The sequence below is a fragment of the Myotis lucifugus genome, unplaced genomic scaffold, assembly GCF_000147115.1.
Source record: "Myotis lucifugus unplaced genomic scaffold, Myoluc2.0 scaffold_269, whole genome shotgun sequence".
Classification (NCBI taxonomy): domain Eukaryota; kingdom Metazoa; phylum Chordata; class Mammalia; order Chiroptera; family Vespertilionidae; genus Myotis; species Myotis lucifugus.
Genome location: NW_005871317.1, coordinates 851770 through 868374, shown reverse-complemented (window position 1 = coordinate 868374; position 16605 = coordinate 851770). Strand labels below are relative to the sequence as shown.

The window sequence follows — 16605 nt, the reverse complement described above, 5'->3', positions numbered from 1 at the left end:
GAGCGGGACTCGGAATCCAGGTTTTCCCGGAATGATCCTGCCCCTTTCAGCTCTCCAGCCAATCAGCAGCGTTAGCCTTGTCCGCGGCTCTGGCCGTTTTACCCCGGACAGGTGACCGCGGCGAAATAGGCCGCGGGCCAGATGTGGGGCGGGAGGGCCGGGGCCTTGCCCCGGGTGTGGGGGTTGTGGCCGCCCGGGGTCCTCGGAAGGAGGCCGCTACGCTGCAGTGCTGCGTCGCTAGCAGGAAGCAGCTCCCCCCAGTGCTGGAACTGCGGCGGCCCCGGGGGCCCCATTCGCGAGGACGGGTTCTTCTGCCCACAGTGCCGGGCGCTGCAGCCACCGGACCCCACTCGAGACCACTTCAGCCTCATGGACTGGTACGGGCGGCGGTGTCGGGGGACGCGCTGGGCGAGAGAGACGTCGGGAGCTGGCGTGGGCGAGGGCAGGGCCGATCAGGTTAGAGAAGACGGTGGGACCGGTTAGAGAGGTGGGCGGGACCCTGGAGACCGGGCGATGGGGGGCCTGGGGAAATGGAGGGTCGGGTGGGACCGAAAAAGAGGAAACTGCAGGGCAGGCCCGAGGAAAGGGCTGTCAGGGATGGAGACGTCTGTGAAGGGAGGACTGGGGGGGCGGGAATAAAGTTAGGGGAGATGGGGGGCCGGAGGGAGACTCGAGGGGCGGGGCCCAGGGCAGGGTTACTTGAGGGATGGGGTCAGAACGATTAAATTTGGGTTGAAGCTTTTAAGAAAGGAATACGTGGGTGTGATCCAAGATAAGGGAGTAAAAACGGAGGGGGAAAAATATATTGTGGGCGGAGTCTAAGTTTGGAAAAGTGAGAATTAGAAAGGGAGGGGATCTGAGAAATGGGTGTTTTTCCTCATTTCTTCCGAAGGTTGAGGAGCTTGGAGAGGTGGTGGTGCAGTTTGGGCAGAGCTAAGCTGACTCTATAGGGCAGGATCTGGGGGGTGGAAAGCAAAGGGGATTGGATTAAAACAAGGTGGGTGAGCCCTAGCCGGTTTGGCTCAGTGGATAGAGCATCGGCCTGTGGACTGAAGGGTCCCAGGTTCGATTCCAGTCAAGGGCATATGCCCAGGTTACAGGCTTGGTCCCCAGTAGGGGGTGTGCAGGAGGCAGCCAATCAGTGATTCTCTCTCATCATTGATGTTTCTATCTTTCTCTCTCTTCCTCTCTGAAATCAATAAAAATATTTAAAACAACAACAACAAAACAAGGTGGGTGACTGAGATGAAGGGACCGTGGCCTTGGAACGATAGGGTGGGATCCAGCAATGCTCCTTCCGCTTAACTCTGGTCCACCGTTAAATTGTAAGCACTGAGATATACTAGTAATTACCCGTTCAAGCAGTCATTGAGCACTTAGGATGGGCCGCAGCAACAAAAGTAACCTTTTTAAGTCCCTCCCGGTGCCAAACTAGCACGTTTCCTCTGTGTGGATGGCTTGTCCAGGATCTTTGATGACTCCTCATCATCATTCAAGTCGAAGCTCAAATGCAGCTCGTTGTCCACCACATGTACCCCTCTCTCTGACCCTGTTCTGTTTTTTTCTTCACAGAACCTAACACTTTTGGGAATTATCACTGTTGCATGTTTATTGCCTATTCCTCCCTGGGAACAGGAACGAGGCCCATAGTATACAAATCTATTCATATATGATGCATGAATTTCATCTCCCGATTTCCTTCCAGCAAACGTTCCTTCAATGTTGACACTGCAAAGCTCCAGCATAGGTACCAGCAGCTACAGCGTCTTGTCCACCCAGATTTCTTCGGCCAGAGGTCTCAGGTAGTCTATTGGCCACTCTTAATCATACCCAAACACATGTGCATTCCGGGTGGGTGGCAGGGGCCTGGTGGTGACTGATTATCAGGGACAGAGCTGGACAGCTGGCTCCACCCTGTGACAGCCAGGCCCTGGGCCTGTTCTGCAGAATTAGAACCCATCAGTTGAAAATAAATATAGCTCATCCCGCAGTTCTACTTCGGCCATGTCCTTAGGTTCCTGCCCATCAGTATTTTATGAAACAGGGTGTTCTTGTAAGATGGCTGACTTGCATGGTAATAAGACTTATCTTCATCTCCACTCACAGACTGAAAAGGACTTCTCAGAGAAGCATTCGACCCTGGTGAATGACGCCTATAAGACCCTTCTGGCCCCCCTGAGCAGGGGACTATACCTTGTAAGGTGATGTTCCAACCCTTGTATGTGTGACTTACCTGGTGTTCATTGCACTGAGGGACAGTTGCTCCTTATATTTGTCAAAGGAGTGTTTGAGCCCTGAGCCAGTCCTGGGACCCAAAGATACTACAGGAGTCTAGTTTTCTCTGGATAATACCTGTAAATCTTACTTGCCCAATTGCATTTTTTAAAAAAAAAAAAACATTTTCTATAAATTTCAAGGATTGGAGGATGATGGCTGTTAGGAAAGTAATTTGGGGGTGTTGAGGGAAGGGCAGAGGTGAATACCTTCGAATTTTAGGATTTAATAGAATCTTTACAAACATTTAGTTCAAACTCACAAGTGGAGGAGTGACTCCCCCAGGGTCACACACTTCTGAGTAGCAGAAAAGTACCCCGTCCAAGCATTCCTTTCTCAGTCTAAGTTTCCAGCACGCTGCCCTCCCACTTTCATTACCAGGAAAGTCCAAGTTCTCCCCGAGTGGTGTTCTGTTCAGAAGGGTGAGTAGGATTTATGATGTTGGCCACAGTTTCTTGAACAATACTTATTTCGCCTGCTTTATGCCCCAATAGCTAAAGCTCCATGGAGTAGAGATTCCTGAAGGAACAGATTATAAAATGGACAATCAATTCCTCATGGAAATAATGGATATCAATGAAAAACTCGCAGAAGCTCAAAGTGAAGCTGCCATTAACGAGTTTGAATCTATTGTCAGAGGTAAAAGATAAAATACCACCAAATGCATTTTATTGCCATTTTGAGTTCATTTCCGGGTTAAGTGAAAAATGAATATAAATGATTCAGGGATTTTTTTTTTCCCTTGAGTATACCGAAACCAATTTTGTCTGGAGGTTAGACCTGGAACATCCCTACCTCCCTGGAATGCAACCTTGTCTTCATATCATGAGCCTATCTAAATAGAAAAATTAAGATAATGGTTTTCCCTTGCAGCTAAACAGGAAGAACTGACTGACAATTTGAGCAGAGCCTTTGAACAAGGTATTGTCTTCATTTCTTCACTTTCTCAAATATGGGAAGAAATTGTAAGCACTGAGACATAAACACCCGTTCAACACGTAGCTATTATATACCTATTAATGATGGTTTAATGGGAAGGTATTAAATGTAGATGAGAGTGCATTTTTGCCTTCAGAATTCACAGTCTTGCTGGGAAAACAAGCTGCGTGCCAAAACCAGTGATATGCCAGTGAGAGATTCGATGAGAGAAGTGCTTTCATTCCCTTTTAACAAGTAGAAGATAGGATGAGGGATGTGGGCTGGAACCAACACAGGTAGATTCCGAGGACAAGGCTGCACACTCACCATTTGGCAAAGCCTGCACACCCCTTCTTCTGCAAAGTCCAAGAGAAGAAACCCCTGGCAGAGCTCAGCCCAAGTCACAAATGTGGGCTGTTCACCTGGTCCCCACTGTCCTGGCTCAGAGGGAAGAGACTCTGTCCATTGCTCGCTGTTTTTAAGCAAGAACAACCTTTCCATCCATTCCTGACTGGTGCCACCCCTTAACTAAGAGAATCATGGCCTTTTAGCTTAGGGTTCATTGGAATGCAAGAAGCGGAAAGCCACTCAGGGGAGCCCAGATAAAGGGAAGTTATTGTAAGGATTCAGGGCAACCTCCCGAATCCAAAGAGAAAGGCCCTGTCATGATTGTAGGACAGTGTGATAAGGGCTTTTGTGGGGATAGAACTTGGGAACCAGAAAGCAGTCTGGAGCTAAGACTGTGGTGCTGGACTCAGCGCCCCTGGCAGTTCATCCCATCCTCTTCTCCTCTAAAAACCACTCTGTCTGCCTCCTCACTGGTGTCTGGTGCCCCAAAGTGGCCTTTCCCACCGGGATGACTATCTAGTCCTCCTTGGCCTATCACCTTATAAGAACAAGGCCTTTCACCATTTGACTAGAGTCCCCTAGACCCAACTCTAGATTCTGGGAGAGGAAATTTGATTGGCCCAGATGTCCAGTCCAGTACAGTCATTTGATCACCTTTTGCTTATTGAGGACTAGCTAAAGCATCTGTTGAGACGGTAGTTATAGGACATTTGCTGAATAATGTGAGGGATCGGGCATTTAATGAGGAGCATCTCTATGGAAACAAAAAGAAAAACAAAGATTACTGGTTGGAGCAGACTATAAACCAGCGGCTCTCAACCTGTGGGTCTTGACCCCCTTGGGGGTCGAACGACCCTTTCACAGGGGTCGCCTAAGACCATCGGAAAACACATATATAATTACATATTGTTTTTGTGATTAATCACTATGCTTTCATTATGTTCAATTTGTAACAATGAAATCGGGGGTCCCCACAACATGAGGAACTGTGTTAAAGGGTCGCGGCATTAGGAAGGTTGAGAACCACTGCTATAAACCCAGTTTCTGAGTCGAGAGTGCAGCCACTTGAGAAGACGTTGAACTCTTAAGCATCTTTAGATGGTGACGTGAGGGTGGCAGCGGCAATCTGATGGGTTTCCTGGTTGATGTTTGATGGTGATGGCACAGGCAGCATTGTCACAGTCGTGGTCATTGCCCAGAGCAGAGCACGGAAGAGGCAGGAGTCCTGGAGGGCTTTCAGGGTGGCCCGTGTTATCAGGCTTCAGCTCAGGGCTTGTTCGGGGCCTGGAGGACAGGGGCCACTACAAGACAACCTGAGTCCCAGGAAGGATCTAGGCGGGCAGGCTTTACTTCTTAGTGACACCAACTCAGGAGGGAAGGAGAAAAATTGGAGACATAAGTTTGTAGAGTTGTGGCCAGATACTGAAGAAAACTAGGAGAATTGAGGATTTGGTAAGGGCTGACAAAACGTGTAAGGTGGCAGGATTCCGTTTCATTTACAGGTAAACAACCTCAAAGACAACAAGTCTCGATTCTGATAACCCACAGGAGTGTGTTATTCTTTTCCACTGAAACAAAATTTATCTCCACAGTCACCCCTCCTTTTTAATCAGCGATAAAGAAAGATTATTCTTGTTTACAAAATAGTTTTAGTTTCATTAAGTTTGACCTGATTATTTATGTAACTCCAACAAGAACGATAATCGATCATACAGGCCTTTTAAGTTTTCTTTATGGAAGTTTTTATAAGGAATCTGATGTTGGGCTTTAAAAGTTTCTCAAGTGCTAGGAAGTCAAGCCAAGACTCCTCCATCAGGCTTCATGAACTTCAGTGGGTGAACTCCTCTCTTCTCAAGGTCACCAAAATATCCTGAGCTTCCTGGACTCTCCAGGAAGTTACCTTACTTACCTAAGTCTCTCTCTCATATACCAGGTCGGTTTTTCCAAGAGGGCTTTGTAAGCAGTGGCTCCAAAGAATCAACCGTAGTTCCTTGAAATTGTCTGGTCATGTCTGATTTTAAGCATCATTTTCAAACATGACATTCTAGTCAAAGCTTTCATAATATAACTGGTGTTTTCAACTATGATCTATGACAAAGAGGACAGATTCTTATTGAACAAAACCTCAAAACAATGAACAAATAACTACTTTGCTAGGAAAATAAGAATACTCCATAATAGTTTAACTTTGTTTATGGAAGTAAAATTTACTAGATTTTATGAGTCATAGATAGCTGAAGAGAAAACAGAACGGGCTTTTCTTACATCTGGAAAATAGAGCATTTAAGAGCCAGCAAAATTTCAAACAAAATATATAAAAAGTTATAGTCATTCTTTATCAGTTTACTCAATCCCATGTAATTAATTGTATTCTACTTAATCTTAGGTTAGCAGTTTTATGAACCCACTGGCTTTTAGAAATTCTGATTTAGTTTATTGGTTTGATTTCAAAGTTATTAAGCAATGCCATGAGAAGCCTGTATTCCTGAGTACTTGGCACAGTCCTTTCTCATGAATCTTCAAGACAGGCCCTTTTTGTTAAACACAAGTGGTATGGCCTGTAGCTGGTTGCACAATCCTTTAGGAAAGCAGCAGAGTAAAACAACTATCTGTGGGTAGCAAAAGATTTAGTTAAAGTGCCCATAGTTAAAGATCTGATGAAAGTTCATTCTAAAAATAACACAATTGGCAAGGAAATCTGGTTGTTTCTGTGACATACACATTTTTAAAATAATAACTTGATTAATAACATTTTACCAAGACATATTATGGGTAGTGGTGGCATTGATAAATTTCTATGAAGTACACAATTTCTGAAATAATGTTTTACCATACACATATAACCTAGGGAAAATTAAGTATCTTTTCTTCGACATCTCAGAGGATGTAAGGGAGCTAAAGGGAAGATGGCGGGTGGTAAAGGAGGAAAGAGGAGTGGGGTGAGGGGAAGGAGAGGTCTTGAAGGAGATAGTGTGAGGAGATCTTAAGTTTCCCAAAGAGCCTCAAAAGTTCCTAAGTAAAGTCAGACGATCTAAGAAATGGACACAGCACCATGGTGACGTACAGTCAGCAGGAGTTCGAGAAGGGAGGTTTCAATCGATTGAGAAGTTCTCATGGAGGAGCTGACTCAAATAGAACAAAGAGGCCTCACAAAGAGCCAGGAAAAAAAATTCCAGCCTGGGAGCCAATCCTCGCTGGAAACAGGGAGCCCGGAAGGATTCTAGCCCAGAATCTAGGGCAGCGATGGCGAACCTTTTGAGCTCGGCGTGTCAGCATTTTGAAAAACCCTAACTTAACTCTGGTGCCGTGTCACATAGAGAAATTTTTTGATCTTTGCAACCATAGTAAAACAAAGACTTATATTTTTGATATTTATTTTATATATTTAAATGCCATTTAACAAAGAAAAATCAACCAAAAAAATGAGTTCGCGTGTCACCGCTGACACGCGTGTCATAGGGTCGCCATCACTGCTCTAGGGGACACCTTTCAGAAGAAGCCTGGGACGCTGGCCCAGCTTCAGAGAGTCCACTCAGAATTGCAAGCATCAGAATCTGTCTTCACGGTGCTTCAGACATTTGTCTGGAGAATTGGAGCTGTACTCGCCACCAAGTACCCAAATAAGCATCAGACGAGAGATCAGACAAGGGCCTCTGCATGTCGAAGGCCTGGCTGTCACAACCAGGGGTTCGATGGTGTTTCCAATCCAGACCCGAGTCACGGTGCTGGGTAATTGTCAACAATAAACAAAGCCAGACACTAAAGTGCTAAGTGCAGATTTGAATCAGTAATAACTATTGCCTTAGGGAAAAGAGTCCACTGGGAACTAAACGCAGCTACAGTTTGTGGCTGGGCGCTTTAAAGGGAGAATGAGGAAATGCGGTGGTGGTGCACAGGAGGTCAGAGGGATCTGGGAAGTGAAAAATGCCAAAGCAGGAAGTGGGGGTGGGGGTGGGGGGGTTGGTCCATGTGAAACCCATCTGGGATTGCTAACTGGCACTTATTGAAGTTAGGCTCCTACCCTCCCTGGGAAACAGAACCCCTATCCTTTCATATTGGCTGCGATAAATAGTCAGTTCTTCTGTCAGCCTTGAGTTTACTCGGAAGGCATTTTAAGAGGGTCTAGGATTATCTGGGGATGTGGCCTTGACTTACTAGAAGCTGTTATCATATGTTAGTATAGGTCAAGGTTGAGGCCTACCTGAGAAGAGAGTTCAGAGGAGTCTGGCTAGACTTGGGTCAAGGACGTGATTCTTGTCCATACCCATGTTCGTAGGATTTTTCACAATAGCTAACAAGTGTCCATCAATAATTGAACAGATAAACAAAATATGACATATCCATACAATGGAATATTATTCAGCCTTAAAAAGGCAGGAGATTCTGACACATGCTCCAACATGGATGAACTTGCCCAGCCCTCCAGAGGTGGGGGCTCAACTTTAATCCAGCTCTTTAATCAATAGACTTAGTTTTATTCTTGCCTGAAATGAAGTCTCACATTAATGTCTCTGTTTATTTCAGATGATTTTGAAAAAGCCAAAGAAATTTTAACAAAGATGAGATACTTTTCAAATATAGAAGAAAAGATCAAGTTAAAGATGATTCCCCTCTAATTGTTGCTGATTTTTTTAAAAATAAAGTTCTTATTTATTTCTTTTCTGGCTTCTGCTAGATTACTTTAACTGCTTCTATCATCTTAATTAAACATGTGGCTCAAGCATTAATGGATGGCAAGGTTTGTCATGCCAGCAGAAACAGACTAACCAGAGTTTGGTCAATTTTTCATGTGATGCTGACACACCATGCCCCTAGCTAGACCAATAGATGAGGAGGTGGGGACTGGGCCGACTTGAGGCCCTAGAGGAGGGTTGGGCAAACTTTTTCTGCAAAAGAAGAGGAAGTACATACCTTAGGCTTAGCCAGCCATAGGCCTGGTAGCACTTTACATAACAGGCATTGGACTAGATTTGCCCATGGGCTTGCCAACCTTTGCCCTAGAGCCACACCTTCCTAATGGCTAGACCAGGGGTCCTCAAACTTTTTAAACGGGGCCAGTTCACTGTCCCTCAGACCGTTGGAGGGCCGGACTATAGTTTCAAAAAAAAACTGCCGAAACCGGTTTGGCTCAGTGGATAGAGCATCGGCCTGCGGACTGAAGGGTCCCGGGTTCGATTCCGGTCAAGGGCATGTACCTGGGTTGCGGGCACATCTCCAGTGGGAGATGTGCAGGAGGCAGCTGGTCGATGTTTCTCTCTCATCGATGTTTCTAACTCTCTGTCCCTCTCCCTTCCTCTCTGTAAAAAATCAATAAAATATATTTAAAAAAAAAAAAACTATGAACAAATTCCTATGCACACTGCACATATCTTATTTTGAAGTAAAAAAACAAAACGGGAACAAATACAACATTTGTATTTGCATGTGGCCCGAGGGCCGTAGTTTAAGGACCCCTGGGCTAGACCTTCAGGACATCGTTTGGTAACATGCAAAGCTGCCTAAGGGTCTCTGGCCTACATTTCAAAATGTAGTTACTATTACCAAGAATCAGTCTGGTATTCAACGCTAACTACATTTTCAGCTCCACCTTGAGGTAAAGCACTTTTAATTTCTCTGGACAGTTGACAATCTCTTGTCATGATTTCCATGTTCTTCTAACCCAGCCTGAAGCAACTCCACTTCCCTTTTTGGATCTTTGGAAATTCAGTTTTAAGTTCTTGATTATTTCCAGAACAACAACAAAAAAGGTATTCTTTAAGTCTCTGAATCAACGATTAAAATAGAAAATTCTGATTTTAAAATTCCAGGAAACAATATTCAAACTCTTGGAGAGAATTGCTTGTTTATAACTAAAAATCCAGGGTTCTGAACCATGGTTTCCATACGACCAGAGCTTAACACTGCAGCTCCTTCGCATCCTCCCTCATCCTTGCTAAGAATTGGTATCTTCTGAATCCTGACCCAGTAACATTTGAGGATTTATGGATCTTCTGAAGGAAAATGGACCACAACAGCTGTCTGCTTAATGGTACTTGGGGATATCAGTACAATCTCTAACCCCTCACAATTTACAAGGAGAATGAGTTACTTGTCTGCAAACACACAGGGAGTCCTTTAAGTAAATAATTACAACGCAAGCAAATGTCCTGGCTAAATTGGGTTCTTCTGTAAAGGAGATGAAAGGAGTGTTTGATATACTTCCACAGACAATCTTTATTCCTTCTTCAGAACAATGATCAGGACCAAAACAATCTGACCGCAAAAAGAAATCAGATAAATACTGGCTCAAATGACATCTCTGGAGGAACTTCAAAGAAACTTCCCTTACCTGTTGCCATCAACTGGAAAGGTCATTGGGCTTCCCAGCAAGTCATTTCTGACTTGGGGAATAAATAAAAAAGACTTTATTTCTGAGTCATGGCTTCTGAGTCCGTGGGATTACTCCCCACCCCCAACCCCCTTGCAAAATCTTTCCCTTTTATTCTAAACTCTTCCATTTAGTTGGACTTCTAAAGCCAGGAACACTTTCAAGTGTTCCCTGACAAAGCCCTATGGGTGGTATGCTTCTGAGAGGTTAGCAGCCCTATTTGGATTCAAGTTTCTGGCTCAGTGAAGCAAATGAAAGCACCCACCTCCCACCGCCACATCATTCCTAATATAGTGTCAGAACCAATCAGAGGTCTTGACTAATTTGAGAATCTCTGCTCCTGTCAGACAGGCATAGTGTTAGGGACCAAGTGTATATGTCCCCACCCCCTACCCCCAAATGTCTATTTGAAGCCCTTACCCCAGTGTGGCTGTATTTGGAGATGGTGCCTCTAGGAAAGTTATTAAAGTTAAATGAGATCATAAATGTGGGGCCGTAATTCGATAGGTTCAGTGTCCTTAGAAAAGAAACCAGACAGCTCCCTTGTTCACTCTACCCACATTCACGCGCTGGGGAAAGGCCCTGTGAAAAAGCCGGAAAGAAGGCTGCCATGTACAAGTCAGGAAGAGACTCCTCCCGGAAACTGAAACTCCCCGGGAGGGGCACCTTTATCTTGGACTTCCAGCATCCAGACACTGAGAAAATTAATTCCTGCTAGTTCAGCCGTCTAGTCATGGTAGCCTGAGCTGACTAATTCACCTGGGTTTCAGTCCTAGCTCTGCCACTTACTTGCTGTACATCATTGTGCTAAGCTTCATTTCTTCTTTAAAATAGTGATAATAATAGTACCTATCTCAGAGTTGCTGTGAACATTTCTTCTTGAATCAGTTTTGTGTTTTTCTGGGAATTTAACCATTTTTTAAAAATATTTTTTTATTGATTTCACAGAGGATGGGAGGAGAGATAGAAACATCAATGATGAAAGAGAATCATTGATCAACTGCCTCCTGCACACCCTCTACTGGGGATTGAGTCCACAACCCTAGCATATGCCCTGACCAGGAATTGAACCGTGACCTCCTGGTAGATAGGTCAACGCTCAACCACTGAGCCACACCAGCTGGGATAGGAATTTATCCATTTAATCTAAATTATCTAATTTGTTGGCATATATTTGTACAAAGTATTCACTTATAATCCCCTCTTTCATTCCTAATTTTAGTAATTTGAGTCTTTACTTTCTGCTTCTTTTAGTCAATCCAACAGCTAAAGGTTTGTCAATTGTGTTCATCTTGTCAAACTTTTTATTTCACTGATTTTTCTCTATTTTTTCTATTCTCTGTTTCATTTATTTCTGCTCTAATCTTTATTCTTTCCTCCCTTCAGCTTGCTTTGGGTTTAGTTTGGTGGAAGTTTTAGATAATTGATTTGAGATCTTTTCTAAAATAGGCATTTATAACTGTAAATTCCCCTAGCCATTGCTTTTACTGAATCCCCTACATTTCGGTATGTTGCATTTTCATTTTCATTCATCCCAAAGCATTTTCTAATTTCCCCTGTGATTTCCTCTTTCACCCTTTCATTCTACCAGGTTTTAATGAAAGCAAGTTTCATCAAAAAATCTGCCTCCAGTAAAGGACATTTAGCAAGTAGGAATGAAACAGCCAAACCACATATTCTAGAAATAATCAAGTTCCAGCTCGGTTCCTCTTTGTTTTTCCAAACATATGTTTCCTCTGAGGCAAATTAAAAGCGTCCTAGTGGCAGGATATGACCAAGAACTCTCCCCACCAGTATGGGGCACAGGACCACTTAAGAATCAAACCTGGGGTGCCATCTTGAGTGTGGGAGATGGAAGAGCTCGCTGGATTTCTATGCCTTATTAATGTCAGGATGGAAACACCTCCAGTAATTCTAACATATATATTAGAGGCCCGATCTCCGGCCGCCAGCACCTGGGACCTGGGCTTTCCTCACAGCCTGCGGAAGGTCGTCCGGAAGGACGTCTGGTCTAATTAGCATATTGTGCTTTTCTGATTATAGATCTATATGTAAAATCTTAAATTCCACTCATGTTATCCACAAAAAACTCATTGTAACATTGCTAATGGTAATGAGCAGTGAGATAGCGACCACACTTGTAGGAGCTGCCTTTGATTAAATGTCCTTGACATTGTGGTTAGGGTGAAGCATACCTGCCCCAGGGTGGATCAATGCCAACACACACATTCTCTCACACTCTGCATGCAGAAATATTATAAAGAAAATTGTAGACCACATCACAGTGTAATGCAGGGGCAAATGCTTATGAATCAATCCAGTTTTATCTTTTTAAACACATGTGAGAGCTGTGAGAACAAAGTATAATAAATAGCCAGGAATGCGTACAGGAGCCCCCTCCATTGTTCCTCGGGACAATGTGGAAACAAGGGAGAAGGTTCACTGCTCCGTCCAATTGCCCATTTATTCTGCCCCCGTCACGGGCACCAAGGAAACCAAGGAACACTGTGGGCATTCTCATTGATGTTAACCCCCAAGAGCCGTGTGAAAATCCCTCATTTCCTACTTTCAAGCCTGCTCTTGGCAGAATACATTGCATAAGGTTCTCCAAGACTTTAAAACAGGACCACTCGTCATTGTCTGTAATCTACAATAGTTCCTTTCTTCTGGCTCCAAAAGCACCACAAACATTGGATATACTGGAAAGGTCTGTTTGGATGTAAAAGATGGCAGTTGTTAGCAGGGAGAAGGATAAATGTATCCAAATTTCAAGGTGAGAGAGAGGAAAAGAGAGAAATTCAATAGAAAACGGAAGAAAATCCAAATTGCTAGATGCAGATATCAGGTGGGGAGTGGGAAGATACAAAGCTGGGGAGGCGGGAAGGTGAGGGATCTTGAAGGAATGTGGAGCCTGAAGGAGGTTGGACCTTCTCCCAAGAGTAATAGGGAGTTAGGGAAGAGTTTATAGCAGGGGAGGAGCACATCGGGTGGCATGGTGGACAAATATGTCTGGCCATATTGTGGCTAATGGGCTGCAGGGGCAAGAGTAGAACAAAGAGAACAGCTAAGAGGCTCCAGCAGGCAAGAGATAATGAATTGGGTCATGATAATACTGATAGCCCTAGTTCTGCAGAGTCCTACTTGCTTACAAGAGGAAGCTACCACCCACTGGGACTGTGCTTACCAAGCAGGTGGTAGTATCTGCCATGTCCTTCCTCTTCTGCTCCAGGCTCCCTTGGACCTGAGAAGTCATGTGACGATGCCTCATCGCCACCATCAGTACTCAGGATGACAATGACAATGTCCAGATGACCTAGTGAGTCAACAAATAATTAACAAGGAAGAAAGCAGACAGGGAGTAAAGGAGACTCAAGAGATAGGCAAATCCAATGCAATATTGAATCATGATGCCATCAACCCAACTATAAAAAGACATCTGGGGGCACTTGGAAAAATAGGAATACTGAATAGATGATTTTAAAGTATTATTACTAATTTTGTTATGCACAATAATAGCATTGTAATTATGTTTTTTGGAAAAGTATTCGTTAGAGATAAACACTAATGCATTTATAAATAAAATATGCTTTAAAATAATAGTGAAAAACTACCATGCCTTAACACATTTCCTGTTTACATATTACATCCTCCTTTTCTTTTCTTTTTTTTCTTTTTTTTTTTTTTGGTGGAGATGCCGGGGAACGAACCCGGGGCCTCATACCTCCTTTTCGTTTTCATATACACATTTTTTCTTCTTCAAACTAGTAGCCATAATACACCAGTACTTTTATGATCTGGGGTTAAATTCCTTTACTTACAGCTGAGGGAATTGGGAACCATAACTTGCCTCAATTTTCTCATCTGTAAAATGGGAGTAATAAAAGCATCCAATTTAGAGTTACTGTGAGAAATACTTGACTTTTTCTGAGCAAAAAGCACTTACAAATAGGAAGTACCTAATAAACTATTAATTCTAATACATTGCCTGATAAGGGTATACAGCCTGGTATCAAATTCTGAATGAAAGAATGAATCTGGATAGGCATTCAATAAATATAGAAAAAAAGTTTCAGAATATATAGAGAGTAGGACTCCCTTTTTATAAATACATATTTATATGTGTATATAATATCATCTAGCAGGATTTTTTTTAAGTGAGGAATGAGGTGACCATTTGTAGAAATGATCCCCAGGAGACTCCCTTTTTTAAAAAAAAACAAAACATTTTTATTGATTTCAGAGAGGAAGGGAGAGGGAGAGATAGAAACAGCAATGATGACAGAGAATCTTCTATTGCCTCCTGCATGCCCCCTGGGTATGTGCCCTGACCAGGAATTGAACCATGACCTCTTGGTTCATAGGTAGGTGCTCAACCATTGAGCCATGCCAGCCGGCCAGGAGACTACCTTTTAAATCCAGTTGAGATAAATGGGATGTTAACTAAGAGGGGCAAAACTGGATTGTAAATGCCACTAAGAAAATGTAAACCTAATCCATTATTTACATTAGGCAAAAGAGGATCATTCATTTTTTTTCTTAGACCATTATGAGAGCAATGGGAATGGAGAAAGCTAATCTGGAAGCATTTCACAAATAAAGCCGATAGGACTTGCTACCTGATTAAATACAGGGGTGAATACAAAAGGGGCATCGATGATACTTCGATTTTTGGTTAGGAGAGAAGCATCTTCTGACAGCTGATACTGGCCTGGTGCTATCAGGTAGGACTTGGTGTCTTCCTGTTAAACAGCTTCTCAGAATGTCCACATCAAACAAGGTCTGAGATGTGACTTTAATGGATCAAGATAAAAACAAGAGTACTTCATAATCCTATCTGAGTACACACGACCATGTGCACATTGTTTAAACCACAAATGGACCCATATCCCCCTATCCCGGCTAACATGAAGAACTTGCTTCTTTATCAAGTATGGGTTTAGCCTACCTTCATTCCTCACACCTTCTAGAAAAGATTGGCAGAATTAATCCTGCTTCCTGACAATATTAATTCCAGAACCTTCCTCCAAAGCACCCAAGGCAGCCCAAATCCTATAAAAAGCTGCCCTTCCTGAGAGACTCCCTCACTAGAAGGGGTCAATCAACACATCTTTGTTCAATTACAGATACGATCTTGGTGGTCTCTGGCTGCTGGGCATTGACGTTGGCACAAACAACTCGGACTGGACGGTGGTGCCATTCCCTGAGATGGGGAAAGTAGGGCATAATCAGTGGTTGGGGTTGACCCACTCTGCTCGCCCCTTGGGCAAGCCTGTGTCTCCGGATGCCCCAGGCAGAAGCTGGAAGACTTTGCACAAGCGCTCTGAGGTCTTTACTGCCCCTCCCTGCTGTTCCCTCTAAGGCAGCGGTTCTCAATCTGTGGGTCGCGACCCCTTTGGGGGTGACCCTTTCACAGGGGTCGCCTAAGACCATTGGAAAACACATCTCTAGTTTCATATTGTTTTTGTGATTAATCACTATGCTTTAATTATGTTCAATTTGTAACAATGGAAATACATCCTGCATATCAGATATTTACATGACGATTCATAACAGTAGCAAAACGACAGTTATGAAATAGCAACGAAAATAATTTTATGGTTGGGGGTCACCACAACAGGAGGAACTGTATTAAAGGGTCACGGCCTTAGGAAGGTTGAGAACCACTGCTCTAAGGCATCACCGACTTCATTTATATTAAAACACTGGAGGCCCGGTGCAAACTGGTGGGGTCCGGCCAGCCTGCCCGAGATTGGGCCAGGCCGGCTGGGGGGAGGGGCCAAAGGAGGTTGGCCAGCCGGCCCCGCCCCCTGGTCAAACTCCCGATGGAATTCCCGGTGGAGGGAACAATTTGCATATTAGACTTTTATTAGATAGGACAGAAGGAATTAATGGCTGATATTTAATGAATTTGTACCCTGTGCTGAGAAGAGTTCCAAAGGCTCTATACGTTTAATTCACTTACTTCTCCCATCAACCCTAGGAAGATAGGCACTATTATTATTGGGTTTTACTACTGAGAAAACGGAGGTGCGGATGACATACCTTGTGAAGGGAGGATTCGAACCTAGGTCAGGCCAAAGCCTGACAGAGCCATCCTCAAGCTTTAGCCGCTCAGCCAAGGCAGCCATCTTGTTTGTAGTTCCCCAGGACTGCGACTCCCAGCATTCCTCGCGGCAGCCGCTCTCCACACACAACAAATCCCAGCGTGCCCCTGGGCGGCCCGGGGTGGAGGGTTCTAGAAGGCGTGACGTGAGGTCAAGAGCGGGCTCAGAGGCGGGCACCTCTCGACAATCGCTGTGGCTGCAGCCGCGGGGCCTGGGGGACGCGGGCGGCCTGGGCCGCGGACGCAGCCCCCTCGTCTCCCCGGGCCATGGCCGCGCTCGGTCGGCCCTTCAGCGGCCTCCCCCTGAGCGGCGGCGCGGACTTCCCTGCAGCCGCCAACCGGCCTTCGCCGGCCGGGGCCTTCCCGCCGGGGACGGACGATGCCTGAGCTGGCCCCGCGGCCGGTACCCCTAGTCTCTCCGAACGGCCGGCGCTTGTAGTATAGGAGCCGATCGGTTCGGGTGTGTGGTCCGCCCTCCTTCCGCGGACCCTCGCGCCTCGGTTCAGACGGGACCGGTCTCCAGAGATCTAACTTAAACGCCGGAGGCCCTTTGGACCCGCCGCTCCCCTCTGGAAGGACCCACTTCCCCATCCAC

At 44.7% G+C, this 16605-nt stretch overlaps 1 protein-coding gene and 1 long non-coding RNA gene across 10 annotated transcripts; one reads left to right on the top strand and one right to left on the bottom strand.

The window, feature by feature from the left end:
- The first annotated feature begins 78 nt into the window (after positions 1-78).
- On the top strand, positions 79-8225 carry HSCB (HscB mitochondrial iron-sulfur cluster cochaperone). 7 transcript variants are annotated; one of them, XM_006099295.3, is made up of 6 exons: positions 86-377; positions 1706-1802; positions 2107-2196; positions 2769-2913; positions 3148-3195; positions 8065-8225. In XM_006099295.3, the coding sequence occupies exons 1-6, from the start codon at positions 142-144 to the stop codon at positions 8154-8156; spliced, it is 708 nt and encodes a 235-aa protein (XP_006099357.1). In that variant the 5' UTR covers positions 86-141; the 3' UTR covers positions 8157-8225. The 7 variants fall into 7 exon arrangements, 6 of the variants coding, with proteins under 6 accessions (XP_023618711.1, XP_023618712.1, XP_006099357.1 ...); XM_023762947.1 differs by having other exon boundaries at positions 245-456; XR_002831786.1 differs by lacking the exon at positions 8065-8225 and having other exon boundaries at positions 82-377; positions 2107-2201.
- Positions 4262-16428, bottom strand: LOC106698935. Of its 3 annotated transcripts, none has more exons than XR_002831789.1 (4): positions 15950-16428; positions 14524-14697; positions 13092-13220; positions 4262-5628 (listed from the first exon to the last, which is right to left on the bottom strand). It is a non-coding gene; the product is annotated as an uncharacterized LOC106698935 (long non-coding RNA). The 3 variants fall into 3 exon arrangements; XR_002831787.1 differs by lacking the exon at positions 4262-5628 and adding an exon at positions 11975-12616; XR_002831788.1 differs by lacking the exons at positions 4262-5628; positions 14524-14697 and adding an exon at positions 11975-12616.
- Positions 16429-16605: the final 177 nt, after the last annotated feature.

Bases quoted from the DNA above. Each gene is read 5' to 3' on its own strand.
- HSCB (XM_006099295.3), top strand. From the start codon at position 142: ATGTGGGGCGGGAGGGCCGGGGCCTTGCCCCGGGTGTGGGGGTTGTGG. The intron at 378-1,705 runs GTACGGGCGGCG...ATTTCCTTCCAG, and splicing joins CACTTCAGCCTCATGGACTG to CAAACGTTCCTTCAATGTTG. The intron at 3,196-8,064 runs GTATTGTCTTCA...TGTTTATTTCAG, and splicing joins GAGCAGAGCCTTTGAACAAG to ATGATTTTGAAAAAGCCAAA.